This window comes from Panthera pardus, unplaced genomic scaffold (genome assembly GCF_024362965.1).
Source record: "Panthera pardus isolate Hobbes unplaced genomic scaffold, ASM2436296v1 HiC_scaffold_25, whole genome shotgun sequence".
Classification (NCBI taxonomy): Eukaryota; Metazoa; Chordata; class Mammalia; order Carnivora; family Felidae; genus Panthera; species Panthera pardus.
The window spans coordinates 25,726,185-25,739,788 of record NW_026526821.1 but is presented as its reverse complement, the minus strand read 5'-3'; the positions used below and the strand labels follow the sequence as shown (position 1 = coordinate 25,739,788).

Genomic DNA, 13,604 nt, shown 5'->3' with positions numbered 1-13,604 from the left:
CAGAGGTTCCCCTTCCTGGGTCCTGAGGTTAGAGTTCCACAAGTCAGGCTTGATGAAGGTCCATCCTGAGACTAAATATGCCTGGGTTTGCTCATGAACCCAGAAATAGCAGAGAAATCACTTTCTTTTCCTGTAATTTGCAGCCAAAAGCCCATCTGGAGATTTACTTATCAATGCAGGGAGGGCCCTGTTGAGATTTCCCATTCCATCACTCACTCGAGCCATATTTGTTGAATGCCTACTATGTGCCAAGCACTTTGCCAGGCTCCAACAGAGTGGAGAGAAAGGCTGACACAGTGGAAAATTATAAACGTCGGCACCAAATGGATCTGAGTTCGAATCCAATTCAGCCAAATGAGAAGTTCCACGTGGGTATGAACCATGTGCATCAGAGTGACGGATGCCCCCTTCCCCACTGGCCACCAGTGTAGGGCTGGCACAGAGTATGAGCCCAGCAAATATAGGTGGTTAAGTGGTGGATGAATCTGGTTTCAGGACCCACTCGTTGTGTGTGGGACAAGGCACTTTACCTTCAGGCCTCCCTCACCTGCAAAGTAGGGATAGAAGTCTTACAGGATGTGGGGCAACAGGAACCTGGGCACTGCTGGTGGGAGGTAAATTGCACCACCTCGTTATAAACCCTGGTGGCGGTTGCTACAGAAGCACAACATAGACCTGCCCTGTACCAGAAACACACGTGGGTGGACGCCACAAGACGTGCACGAGACTGCTTATAGCAGCAATGGTCATAATAGTCCCTGAGGAAAAGCCCTGAATGCCCATCAAAAGAGTGGGTAAATATCGTGGGATAGTCTCCCAGTGGAATGCTCTACAGTGATGACCTACAACTAAGCACGATCACATGGGTGGATCTTGTGAACATAACAAAGCCAGGCACCAAAGAGTACATGTTACGTCTCCCATTTATATGAAGTTCAAAAACAGCAAAACGAACCCATGCTGTCAGAGATCAAGATAGTGGTTACCCGTGAGGGGAGTGTTAGTGACTGGGAGGGGCTCAAGGGGGGCTTCTGGAGCCCTGTTTCTTGATCTGGATGCTACTTTTGGGGAGGCTGTTTAGTTTGTGAAAATTCACTGAGCTATTCACTTATGTGCGCTTTTCTTATGTATGTTAGACTTTAACAAACATTTTTAAAATAGAAAATATTTACCATGCAGGACATTTATGGGAGCATGTGAAAAAGCATTTGCAATATGTTTAGCATGTGCTAGGTCCATGGGAAATGCTTATTAAAAGTCATTTAGCTCATGGGGTTGCTGGGTGGCTCAGTTGGTTGAGCGTCCAACTTTGGCTCAGGTCATGATCTCACAGTTCCTGAGTTTGAGCCCCATGTCGGGATCTGTGCTGACAGCTCAGAGCCTGGAGCCTGCTTCAGATTCTGTGTCTCCCTCTCTCTCTCTCTCTCTGCCCCTACCCAACTCGTGCTGTCTCTGTCTCTGTCTCTCTCTCTCTCTCAAAAATAAACATTAAAAATTTTAAAAACAAGTCCTTTATCTCATTAATTATTTGATTAATGACTATTCATTTCTGCAATATTGATTCCCGCCCTCCTCCCAAGGGGAGGGAAAGAAATCAAGGGGAAATAACACACACATATTAATAATAGTAGCCCACATATATTAAGTACTTGGCATGTGCCAAGCTTGGTGCTCAGAGTTTATATTCAGCGTCTCATCAAATCATCACAGCAAATCCATGCGTGAAGACCCTGAGGCTCAGAGAGAGAAAGCCACTTGCCCAAGATCACACAGCAAGGAAATGATCAAGTCGACTGTGCTCAGGCAGCCAGACCCTAGAGCCAGACTCCATGCTTGACCACTGTGGCTCCCCCTCCAGTTCTCCCTCCCTTCCTCTTAACACCACTCCCCCCCAACACACACACACACACACACACACACACACACACACACATACACTGAGGGAAAAATGATGAAACAGGAGTTCGGCTGGATTGACAAGCTCAAACAAGGAAGTGTCAACAGCTCAGAGATGAGAATAGGGTGAGGGAGCCTCAGGTCTCCTTCTTTCAATTCAGACTGCCTAATCCGAAATGCTTCGTTGGGGATTTGCAACCCTAAACGCCCATGTTCATTCACACAGAGGATTCCCCTTGACAGCCTCAAGTCTGGGGGAGGGGGGGGGGGGGTTCCTGCTCATGATTCAAAGAGCAAACAGAGGGCTGGGCCCCATCCTCTAGCGAGGGTGCCCGGTCTCTTGGTGAAGGCAGCTTTTGTCTGCCTTCCTCCTGACCCCTCCGGGGTGGCTCAGGGGCCTCCTTCCTCCAGCAGCCTCCTTGGGTTTCTCAGATTCTGTTTTCTTTTTGTTTTAAGGTTCATAGAGCCACGGACTCATCATGTTTTCTGCCGGCAGCTTGTTGCACAATGCGCCTCTATTATGATCATGGGGTCTGGGGGGATTTATGCAGAAATTCAGCCCCAAGTGGCCAAAGCTTGCTCCAGGTCCTGCCTATCTGTGCCTTGTAATTTTCACGCCCTTTCATTACAGAGTTCTGACTCTGCGCCACACACTGGGCTGCAAGCTACATTTGTTTCCCCCATTTAACCCTCTCACAGCTCCGGGAGGTGGGCGTCGTCAGCCACGTGTTCTAGATGAGGAAACCAGGGGGGCCAGAGGGAAAGCATCTTGCCCAGAGTCATCAGCCAAGCCGGCCTCGGCACTCAGCGCAGTCTGACTTCTCAGGAGTGGGAAGGCTCCAGAGAACACGAACAAGAATTTTCTGAAGATTCTGGGACACAAACTTGCCCTCAAAGTTAAGAGCACTGAAGCTGGACGGCCCAGGACGACAGTCTGACTTCACGTCTTCCCAGCTAGGCTGGCCCTAGCCAGGTCACTGTGTTCTCTGAGCCTCAGTGCCCCCACAGGGTTGTTCTGGATGGTATAGAGATGATGTAGTGCTCTAGGGTCTCATAAAAAACTGTTATTATCATTAACTGCTAAGGTAGGTGGGAAATTAATCTCCACGGTAAGTGGAACTTAAAGCAAACTCTGCTGAACCAAATATAGTTTTCTCACCACAGTGGGGGGCCCCCAGCTCCCTGTGAACCCTTTATGCCACTGCCCCTCAACAAAACCACTGGGGTTTCCAAGGCCACCTGAAGATCTCCCTTGAACCCAGCCTCCAACCTGATCTTACTCCTGAGCCACAGAACCAGCACCCCCCTGATTTGTGGGAAGCAAAGGGCACCAACTACAGTTTCTGAGAAACACTTTGGGAAGGCACTGACATCACCAACGTGGAAAACACTGTCTTGAAATGTTAGCGGCATGACCTTCCACGTTTCTGATGCCCTACACCCCTTGCCCTCCCCAGGGACATGCAGCTCCTGTGGCTTCAAGGAAGGGCAACTCCAACAGAAGCAAAGAGAAGGCTGTGAGTTTCCAAAGCCTGGGACTTTGATGAAAAGGTAGAGACAGAGAACAAAGCAGTGGTTGCCAACCGGTGGGGGGAGGGTGTGACACTAAAAGGGCAGCTGGAGGGTGCTTGGGGAACGATGGAGCTCTTCTTTGTCCTGATTGTTACGGTGACTACATAAAACTACACCCGTTAAGATTCATAGAACCATACACCAAAAGGAGAAAAAGCCAATTTTACTGTAGGTTAATGTTTTTAAAATTTTACACATGCACCCCAATGTTTATAGCAGCACTATAACAACAGCCAAAGTGTGGAAAGAGTCCATCAACAGATGAATGGTTAAAGAAGATGTGGTATATATATACAATGGAGTATCACTCGGCAATCAAACAGAATGAAATCTTGCCATTTGCCACTACGTGGATGGAACTAGAGGGTATTGGGCTAAGCGAAAGTAGTCAGAGAAAGACAAAAATCATGACTTCACTCGTATGAGCACTTTAAGACACAGAACAGATGAACATAAGGGAAGGGAAACAAAAATAATATAAAAACGGGGGGGGGGGGGCAAAACAGAAGAGACTCCTAAATATGGAGAACAAACTGAGGGTTGCTGGAGGGGTTGTGTGAGGGGGGATGGGCTAAATGGGTAAGGAGCATTAAGGAATCTACTCCTGAAATCATTGTTGCACCATATGCTAACTAATTTGGATGTAAATTTTAAAAAAATTAAATTAAAAGAAAAAGAAAAAATACATAAAATAAAATTTAATCCTGGGCTTTTTCCTAATGTTTTTTTTTATTTTCGAGTGAGAGAGAGTGTGTGTGTGAGCGAGGGAGGAGCAGAGACTGGGACAGAGGATCCCAAGTGGGCTCCACACCGACAACACAGAGCCTGATGCAAGGCTGGAACTCACGAACCATGAAATCATGACCTGAGCCAAAGTCGGACACTTAACCCACTAAGCCACCCGGGCATCCCAAGCCTGGGTTTTTTAATTTTGAAACTCAAGGCATAGAATCGCACATATATAATGAATTGAAGCAAGGTTTCCTGCCTCCAAGACTAGAAAATTCTCCATGTCAGGTTGGGGGAGTCTGAAAGCCCAAGAGAAATTGAAGAGAACACAGTTCTAGTGGGTTCTAAGAAGTAATTCCCTTGCTACTCCCCAGGCAAAACTTGGCATTGGAGGAGGGACAACAGAAACCCCCAGTAAGTGTGCTGGATTCAAGAACAGAGGACATCTGTGCCCTTCCAGAGCCATGAGAGGTGACAGGACCCCAGGGAAAGAAGGTTATCCAGAGAGGGTCTAGGTGGGTCTCGGCAGATGGTCTGGGGTGGACTCCCACAGTTCTGCCTGAGACCCAAAGAATTGAGAAACAGAAGAACTATGCTGAGTGTTTGACAGGGAGTAAGAAGTAAATGCTGAATCTAGGGGGTAGGGGGCTTCTGGGCGGGAGGGAAGCATAGCTTTCCTGGCAATTAGGGGGGAACCAGAGGGCATATGGATATCTCTCCATTTCCAGTCAAAATAGGGACAAGGCAGCCTCCTTTAGAGGACTTGATACAAATGAAACCCAGAGGACAGAAATAAATAACAGAAATAAAACTCCAGAGGAAAATGGCGAAGTTTCTGCTACCCAGCAAACTGACATTTGAAATGGTAACTAAGCTGTAGATACATTAGAAAGAAAAACACAGACATGTGAGTTTATGAACCGAGATTCATGCCAACTCCCCAGACATCATCTCCCACAGCCCTGAGAGGTAGATATTATCCTCTCACTTTACAGATGAGAAAACTGAAGTTCAAGGGATTAAAGTGATTTGCCCGGAGTCACAAGATTTGAATCAGGGCGATCTGCACCCAGACCCATCCCCTCTCTGCCATAAAATATATGTAGCCTCCTGGATCCACACCAGAGGCTGTTAGCTGTCCAGTAACTAGCTGCACAAACTTAAATCAGTCCCTCGACTTATCTGCCTCAGTTTCCCCACAAAGATAGCAACAACCTGACCCAACCCATAAGAGTTGTACCAAGATAACAAAAAACGGTACTTTGAGGACGACTGACAACATAGAAGCTGTGGGAAGAGTCTAGAAAGTGTTTCATTGGATATGTCAGTCCAGAGCCAGGGTCCTAGCCCCTTGGAGGCATCAGTCAGACTCTGACAGGAAGTGAGAGCAGATTCAGGGAGGGCCTGGCCTGGAGGAAGGCAGCATGGCTCACAGGGCCGAATCCTGACTCCACCACTCACTCGCTGTGTGTCCCTGGGAAGTAGTCCCCCTCTCTGAACCTCAGTCTCCTTATCTGACATTTGAGGGGCAACAATACCTACCAATGCTGATGAAGAAGAGGTTCAGGTGGGGAGAGCACCTGGCACATAGTAAGTGCTCAATAAATATGCATTTCCTCCTCCTCTTTTACTTTTGCTCTTAAGATGTTAGGATTTGCAGGACAAGAGCTGCTCTCACCAGTCTGCGACCTTGACCTCTCCACGACTCAGCTGTTTCATCTTCAAAATGGATTCAAAGGCCCAAGCGGTGGGGACAGATGCCTTATTACTTCATTTGGGGGAGGGAAGAAGAAAGGGTAAAGGCAGAGACCAGGATACCACAGCATCCTTCAGGCCTGGGAACCTGGAAAGAGTCTTCCAGGATATAAAAGTGAAATTTCATAAGAGCATGAGATGTGGAAAAGCAAAATGCGCAAGTGAGTGTGAGGAAGGTGTCTTCGTGCCTCAGCACAGTGACTCCGAGAACGGGCTGGAGTGTGAAGGCCTCGGCCCCGTGCCCGCTGTGCAAATCTGGACGTGTCCACTCACACTCCAAGCCTCGGTTCTCCCCTTGTAGAATAGGGCTACTCCTTCCCAGCCCACACCCTGGGAGGATTCATGGGGTTGCTGAATATGAAAAACAATGCCAGGCTGGCATTCAGCAAGAGCTCGGCAAGTGTCAGCGGTCGACACTGTTTTATTGTGATCGTCCAGTGAGAGAAATTCTGACTCTGCCCCATCCTCACTGTGTCTGGGCGCTTGTCCCACTGTGCAAAGGAGCAGGGCGGCATCCTCTCCCTCCCAGGGTTCTGGCCAGGATGTGTAGCCCCCGGCACGTCGTGCAACAGGGACTCAGAAAACAGGAGACCCCAGATGTAGGAAAGTCAGAGGCAGTTTGAAACTTCTGACACTTTGGGAGCGAGAATCCTCCAAATGGAGAAGAACTGGACCAGGAATGGAAAAGAGCCTCATCAGGAGAGGCTTCTTCCCGAGCCCCAGCTGGCTGCCTCTCGCGAGTTCCAAATGTGATCTGCCACCTGGGCGCATGGGCCCCCAGCCTCAGCCCTGCGCATGAAACCATGAAGTCTTGAGTAACATCCCCATCTCAAGTTTTTCTCTGTTTAACTTGTCCATCAAGTGGCTTAAGTGTCCCATCTACTAATGTGATTGGCAATTATTTACCTTGGAGAGCCCTGAAAGACACCACCGGATCGCAGAATTCTGAATTATCTAGAAACCCATCATCTGATCGCACATTTCCTGATTCGCACACTATAAAAGACACTACCTCCTGTGCAGGAGCAAGCAGGCGAGGGGAGAGGAGAGCAGGGAGAGCCGCCAGGACCTCCGAGAAGCCCAGGTGAGACCTGCCTGTCCCATGCCCGTCCCACTCCTGCTCGGCGGCCCTGGGTGGCCCAGGCTGTGGGGTGGGCACCGGCTGGCTGCACTTAGGATCACTCATTGGGGGTCTCTTTCAGAGGGATTTTCGGGGGAATGGGAATGGCCATTCACTCTGCTTCCCTGAGAGGGCAGTAACATCGATGCAAGGTTTGAATGTGGAAATGTAAAGAGAATTTGATGGCGAGGGGGAGCGTATGGCTGCAGCTGCAATTGCACACTGGCGAAATCCCATGATAGGCTTCACTCAGGAGCGTGCTCTTCATATCCTAAATCAAAATCTCTACGGCAGGAGTGTTAACTTGGGGTTGCCATTGTGGATTCAGACCAGCATCCTTAGCTAGGGTCCTTAGCTTCCACTGGATTCATAAAAGGCCTGTTTCCCAACAGAGTTCAGAGAACGCGATCTAAGTTTGAGAGCCACAACTGGCTCTTGGGACCAAAAAGCGTTTTCGATTCCAGCCAGCCACAGCAATGAGGGTGCTTTGGCCGCATCAGCCAGTTGATGAAATTTTGCCCAAAGCAGCTTTTGACACCTTTGCTGGCTGCCAAATAGCTCTGTGACAGGGTTGGTGATATCTGGGAGGGGACAGTCCAAAAGGCAGCCAGATGTCAGGGACTGCCTCCAAATTTTGTTCAGGTTAGCTTGAGGGAGAAGAGAAAGGTGTAGAAAAGATAGTGTGGATGTTTGGGGGATGGGGGCTCGGAAACCTATCTCCAACTACAACTCTGCTATCAAGTTGCTGTGTGACCTTGAGAAAGTCATTACCCCTCTCTGGTCCCTTGATTCTCCTTATGCAATGAGGACTCTGAATGGCCCCAGGATTTCCCCAGCACTGGATGAGATGATGGCCATGGCCACATGACCTCTGTGATTTCAAAGGGTTTCCACAAACCATCGCAAGCTGGACCTGGGCCAAAAGACTTCCTGGGGATAATAGCAAAGCAGTTCAGCCCCTCAGCCTTTCCATTCTCTTGTCTGGACAGCAAGAACTAGGGGCAGGCCACTGCAAGCAAGCCCAATTGGAGAATAAATCTGATGGTCACTTAACTTAAGGCCTTTGGGTCAGACAGATCTGGCTTCAAATCCCACCCCTACTGTGTGCTTGAAACCTTGGGGGAAGTTACCTACACTCACAAGACCTCCCTCTGCTCATCTGTACAGTGCAGGTAATATGCTCCCACATCTTAGGGGATGGTTAAGATGAAATCAGTTACCAGATCTGGAGTGCCTACCCTGATGTCTGGGCCAGAGGAAACGCTGAGTAGTGTTGTTAGCTATTGCCATTCACTTCCTGGTGTTCGAGAGCCAGGAGGCAGATGGTGGGTAATTCCTCTCTGGTATCTGGGCTACATTAGACCCATTGTTCTATCCACAGATACCAAGACAGAAGATGTTTCAAACTGGGGGCCTCATTGTCCTCTGTGGGCTGCTGGCCCATACCACAGCCCAGATGGAAGTCCTGCCCGTGCCCCTGGACCAGAACCTGCTTTTGGCTGGGACTCCACCCCAGGCCCCACATCACACAGATCTTGCTGGAAGCTTAACAAGTGGTGAGTCTGTGACAACCTCTTTCAGGCGTGTGTGTGTGTGTGTGTGTGTGTGTGTGTGTGTGTCCAACTGTTCAGTGTGGGGAGGGAGACAGGGATGATTGGGAGAGAGGGGCTGAGGATCTGGAATTGTCAGATTTGACCCCCCAAGGACCTACCCCTACACCCATTTCCAGGTCTCAGCAGTGGCCTGCTCTCTGGGGGTCTGTTGGGCACTCTACAAAACCTTCCACTCTTGGACATCCTGAAGACTGGAGGAGACACTTCTGGGGGCCTGCTTGGGGGCCTGCTTGGGAAAGTGACTTCATTGGTCCCTGTCCTGAACAACATCATTGAGTGAGTAGTCATAAAATAGGGCCTTGGTCCCCACCCCCACCAGATAACCTCCATGGAGATCTGGGAGCCCCAGGCAGTGGCCCTGGAGGAGGAGGTGGGGGGAGGGTGGTCTGAACATGAGGCCAGGACTCATGACAGCCTTCTCACAGTCTGGTGAGGAACACCAGCCCTCCTGAACCGGGGATTGCCCCCAGTCCTGATGCATATCTTGAGTCCCCAGCATCATCTATAACCCTCACAACCCTTTCAGGTCGAAGTAATAATCTCCAGTTTACAGATGGAAAAACTGAAGCACGGAAAGTTGCCTGGGCTTACACAACTAGAGTGATGCTAAGCAAGAGCTCTAACTCTAATTTACTTAAGTCCAAAGCCAAGGCTTTCCCACCACACAGTGGTAATTCTGTTCTCCTCACCTGTGGGATCCTTCAGAACACAGGTGACCCTTGATGTAAGCAAGAAAGTGGATGCAACTCTCCTCAATTATGTCATCAGTGGATGTCCACTGAGCAGTCTGATGTGGGGTTCCCACGAGACACCCGAGAGCTCCCTAAGCGAGCGGCAATAATGGGAAGTTTGATGCCAGGGAGCTGGCAAATCCTGGGTCCTTGACAGGGCTGGATCAAAGCCATTTCCAAGATTCCTACCCACCCAGGCGCTTGCCCTGACTTGAAGACAGACAGATAGACTTGAGTTTGATTTCCAAATGCACCATGTACTTGCTGGGTGACAGGAAACCAAGGCACACAGTCTCCCTGGGCTTGGTTTCTCCATCTGTAAGATGAGATCATAGTACCCACAGAGAAAAACTGTCAGGGAGATTAGGAGAGATGTAATCACCTGGCACACTGGTTGTAAGATCGGCTCAGAGGAGAGTCTTTCTTCCATCCTCTCTCCATTCTCCCTGACTTCCTGCTCCTTGATCTGATTGTGACCATTGTTGATTGACCCGCCACTGACGGTTATGGCAGGAACCAGAAGCAGTAGGTGCTTCTTACCCATAAATGTTTGTGAGGGACTTACTCCACGTACTCTCATCCACTCACCCACTCATCTATCCATCCATTTGTCCATTCTCTCTACCATCTAACCAGCTACTCTCCCATGCATCCTCCCACCCATTCATCAATCCACAAAGTCAACCAATATGGAGTAGGCCCCTTCTTTGTAAGACTCTGAGCTGGTATACAGGATGCAAATATAATCCAGACACAGCCTCCACCCTGGAATACCTCATAGACATGAGATGCAGAGAGGGGCATGGTGTGTTAGGCTCTGACCCAGTGCAGAGACTGGGAAACACTGATGTGTGACTCAGAACTCATGTGGCCTTTGCTGCAAGACTCCCCTCTTTTCTCCCCCATCCCATCTCATGGGTAGCTCCTCCTCTGGGATGGGTACAGTTTGGATTAAAGGTGGTTTCCAGATTTGGGGCTGAAGGAGCTAATATTCCTCCCTCCAATGTTGCTTCTTGGACAGTCTGAAGATCACTAATCCCCAGCTCCTGGAACTAGGCCTTGTGCAGAGCCCTGATGGCCATCGTCTCTATGTCACCATCCCTTTGGGCATGATCCTCAATGTGAATACGTGAGTGGACCCCAGGGAGGAAGGGGAGGGTGGCTCACCAAAGGAGACCCTGATGCAATGCATAGCCATAAAGGGGTGTTGGAGTCTAATAGATATGAGTTTTCAACTCAGATACAGATGCAGCAAACTGTTTCCTCTGCAGGCCCCTGGTCGGAAGTCTGTTAAAGCTGGCTGTGAAGCTAAACATCACTGCAGAAATTTTAGCTGTGAAAAATGAACAGGGGAAGATCCACCTGGTTCTTGGTGACTGCACTCACTCCCCTGGGAGACTGCAAATCTCTCTGCTTGATGGGTGAGGCCAGAGGGGTGGCTTCTCCTGCCCAGAAACAATATTGATGAGATGATGGACAGATGGCTGGGAAGACAGAACAATGGGAGTATGGATGAGTGGGAGGGTGGAAGGGTGGGAAGATGGATGGATGGATGGATGGATGGATGGATGGATGGATGGATGGATAGATGGATGGATAGATGGATGGATGGATGGATGGATGGGTAAATAGCCACTCATCTTTTCTTTGGTGGGGCTGACCAGTTTTATGCTAGATCAGGCAATCAAAAATCTGAGTTCAAGCCCACCTACCAGAGGGGCATGTAGAGAAGTAGAGGGATTCTTGTGTGAACATGGACAGTGCCTCCCCAGTTAGAGTCTCAGCGTACTCATATCACCGTACTACAGAGGCACTTTGGGGCTCTTGATTGAATCCACTAAGACAACAGGTGCGAGAATGCTTTGTCCCAGTATGGGGTAAAACAGCTATGCAGCCGACCTGGTTTCCTTATTTCAGTTACCTGTCACAGGGAGACTGAGTCATGCATAATGTGCAGAAGTCGTCCTCAGCATGATTAACATTCACTGAGCACATATGTTGTATTTCACACATATCTCGTTGAATTCTCATGACAACAATGTACTAAGCACTGTTCATCCATTTATGGATTCTACAAAGTCTCACTGAATACCTACTGTATGCTGGAACTGTATGTTTATTCTATTCATACCTACTATATGTACTGCTGTGTAGGGTGCCACTCCCTTTGGCTGGACCCCCTGGTGTTCACCTGCATGAGGGTGTGAGTGGACAAGGCCCCATTTTAGTCATGGAGTACTGAGACTGACACAGGCACAGTAGCCCCGCTGAAGGCTTCTCCATACCAACCCCAGGCCTCTGCACTGCCCCCTGGATTTTCTCTTTCAGATTTGCTCCCCTCCCCGTTCAAAGCCTTGTCGACAGTCTCAGCGGCATCTTGAATGAAGTCCTTCCTGAGCTGGTACAGGGCAAGGTAAGTGAATAAAAGTGGCAGCTCCTGATCCTTAGGTCATAGAGCTTCTCAGGATGAAAGAATCCCTTGGAGCGAGGTTTTCTGAACCCCTCAGTTTGATATGTCTCCCTGTCCGCTGAACCATGTGTCTGTGTTTCTTCTTTCCACCCTTCAAAATGCATTGATTGGTTCCTGCTGTGGGCCAGGCCCTGGGCACGTCCACACTACAGCTGAAATGGATTGGCCCCTGCCCCAGGAAGCTCCCAGGCCACCCTCACCAGGGCTGTAGGCAAGCACTCTTCCAGCCTATGCTAGGGTGCCTCCTATAACTAGAAACTCACCTCTCCCAGAGGAGCTCTAGTTAGAAGCAGGTGTCCTATCACACGGTGAACACTGGCTCATGTGATTGGGCGCTTCACGTACACACCTCCCTTTTCTCCCTCTGCCCGTGTGAATGTGTAAGCATTCATCTGTGAGACTGCTTAGAACCAAACACTCTCAGACACGGAAAAATGATAGAAAATCTCCCCCAGAGAATCCATCCTTGGGATACTGCTGCACCCAGGGCCTCCCTACAGGTGCCACTTTGCCTCATGCCTCTCTCTGCCCCTGGGTCAGGTGTGCCCTCTGGTCAATGAGGTTCTCAGCCACTTGGACGTCACCCTGGTACATTCCATTGCTGGTAAGTACCCACTTCCAAGGCCTATCTCCCTTTCCAGAACAGCGATTTTCCCCCAAGGAGCCCATCCCTGCACACCATAGGAGAGAGCCAGATCCTTCCAGCCTCAGCTCTCCCCATTGCGGGTTTTTGGGTTTTTTTTTTTGCTTTTAATTATCCAGATAATGTCAATGGATAGGCCTTGCTTCCCCCACCCCCCCGCCCGCCTCCAGCAGACCGACACTGAAAACAGCTGAGCTGGTTGGTGGAAGGAGGTGTTAGCCCTGCCAAGCTTCACCCGAGCTTAGTGGGATCACCAGAGTTCCCAGTGCCCGTCCCCAGGCCTCCGGGGAGTATGGGATATCTCTGAACTCCTTCACACCGGGATCATCACTCTGGTCTGCAGTGGTTATTCTTTCATTTTCCAGACATGCTGATCCATGGGCTGGAATTTGTCATCAAGGTCTAAGCCTTCCGGGAAGGGACACAGCCTCTGTCAAACTGGTGAGTGCTGTTCCCCAATCCCCAGGATTTGGGTGTTGCTGCTCTTCTCCTGGCAGGGGACAGAGGGGGGCTTGGGACAGTGACTCTATTGGGACAGTGACTATCTCCAAAGGGAGACAAACAGCCACACAGAGGTACACAGAGATGCACAGAGAAGTCCACAGAAATGCTGACAGAGGTGGAGAGACACAGACAGCACCACAACACAGCTACAAAGAGAAATACACATGGCTATGGATACACACACACACCACACATAGGTACACATGGATACCAATGCACTCAAACAAATGCACAAGGAGTCCCCTTGGCCCCAGGCCCCAGAAGCTAGCCTGAGGTTCTCAGCCCCCTCCCCTTCCTTTAGAGGGCAAGTTTGATGATGGGCCAATACCAACAAAAGTCAGTGACTGTCAGTCTCCATTCTGACTGGGGGCTTCTCCCAACAGACCCACTTCCTGCTGCTCAATCCACTCTCTGCCCAGCTTCCGAGGGCTCACAGAAGGCTGACCCATGTCCTGGACAATGACACGGCCACTATGTGGGAACCAGAGCAGCCTTCTCTCCAAGGAAACTGCTCTCCCTCCTTTCCCACAGGCACGTGTTACAGCCCATGTTCCTCACCAAATAAAGTTGC

General features: G+C 49.7%; 2 protein-coding genes across 2 annotated transcripts in view; both read left to right on the top strand.

The window, feature by feature from the left end:
* The window catches only part of LOC109272557 (vomeromodulin-like), a 286,851-nt gene that overhangs the window by 175,182 nt on the left and 98,065 nt on the right, over positions 1-13,604 (top strand). The gene's annotated exons all lie outside the window — the stretch shown is intronic.
* Positions 8,469-12,935, top strand: BPIFA1 (BPI fold containing family A member 1). Its single transcript, XM_019458786.2, has 7 exons — positions 8,469-8,628; positions 8,802-8,961; positions 10,438-10,545; positions 10,688-10,837; positions 11,745-11,829; positions 12,427-12,490; positions 12,895-12,935. The coding sequence occupies exons 1-7, from the start codon at positions 8,469-8,471 to the stop codon at positions 12,933-12,935; spliced, it is 768 nt and encodes a 255-aa protein (XP_019314331.2).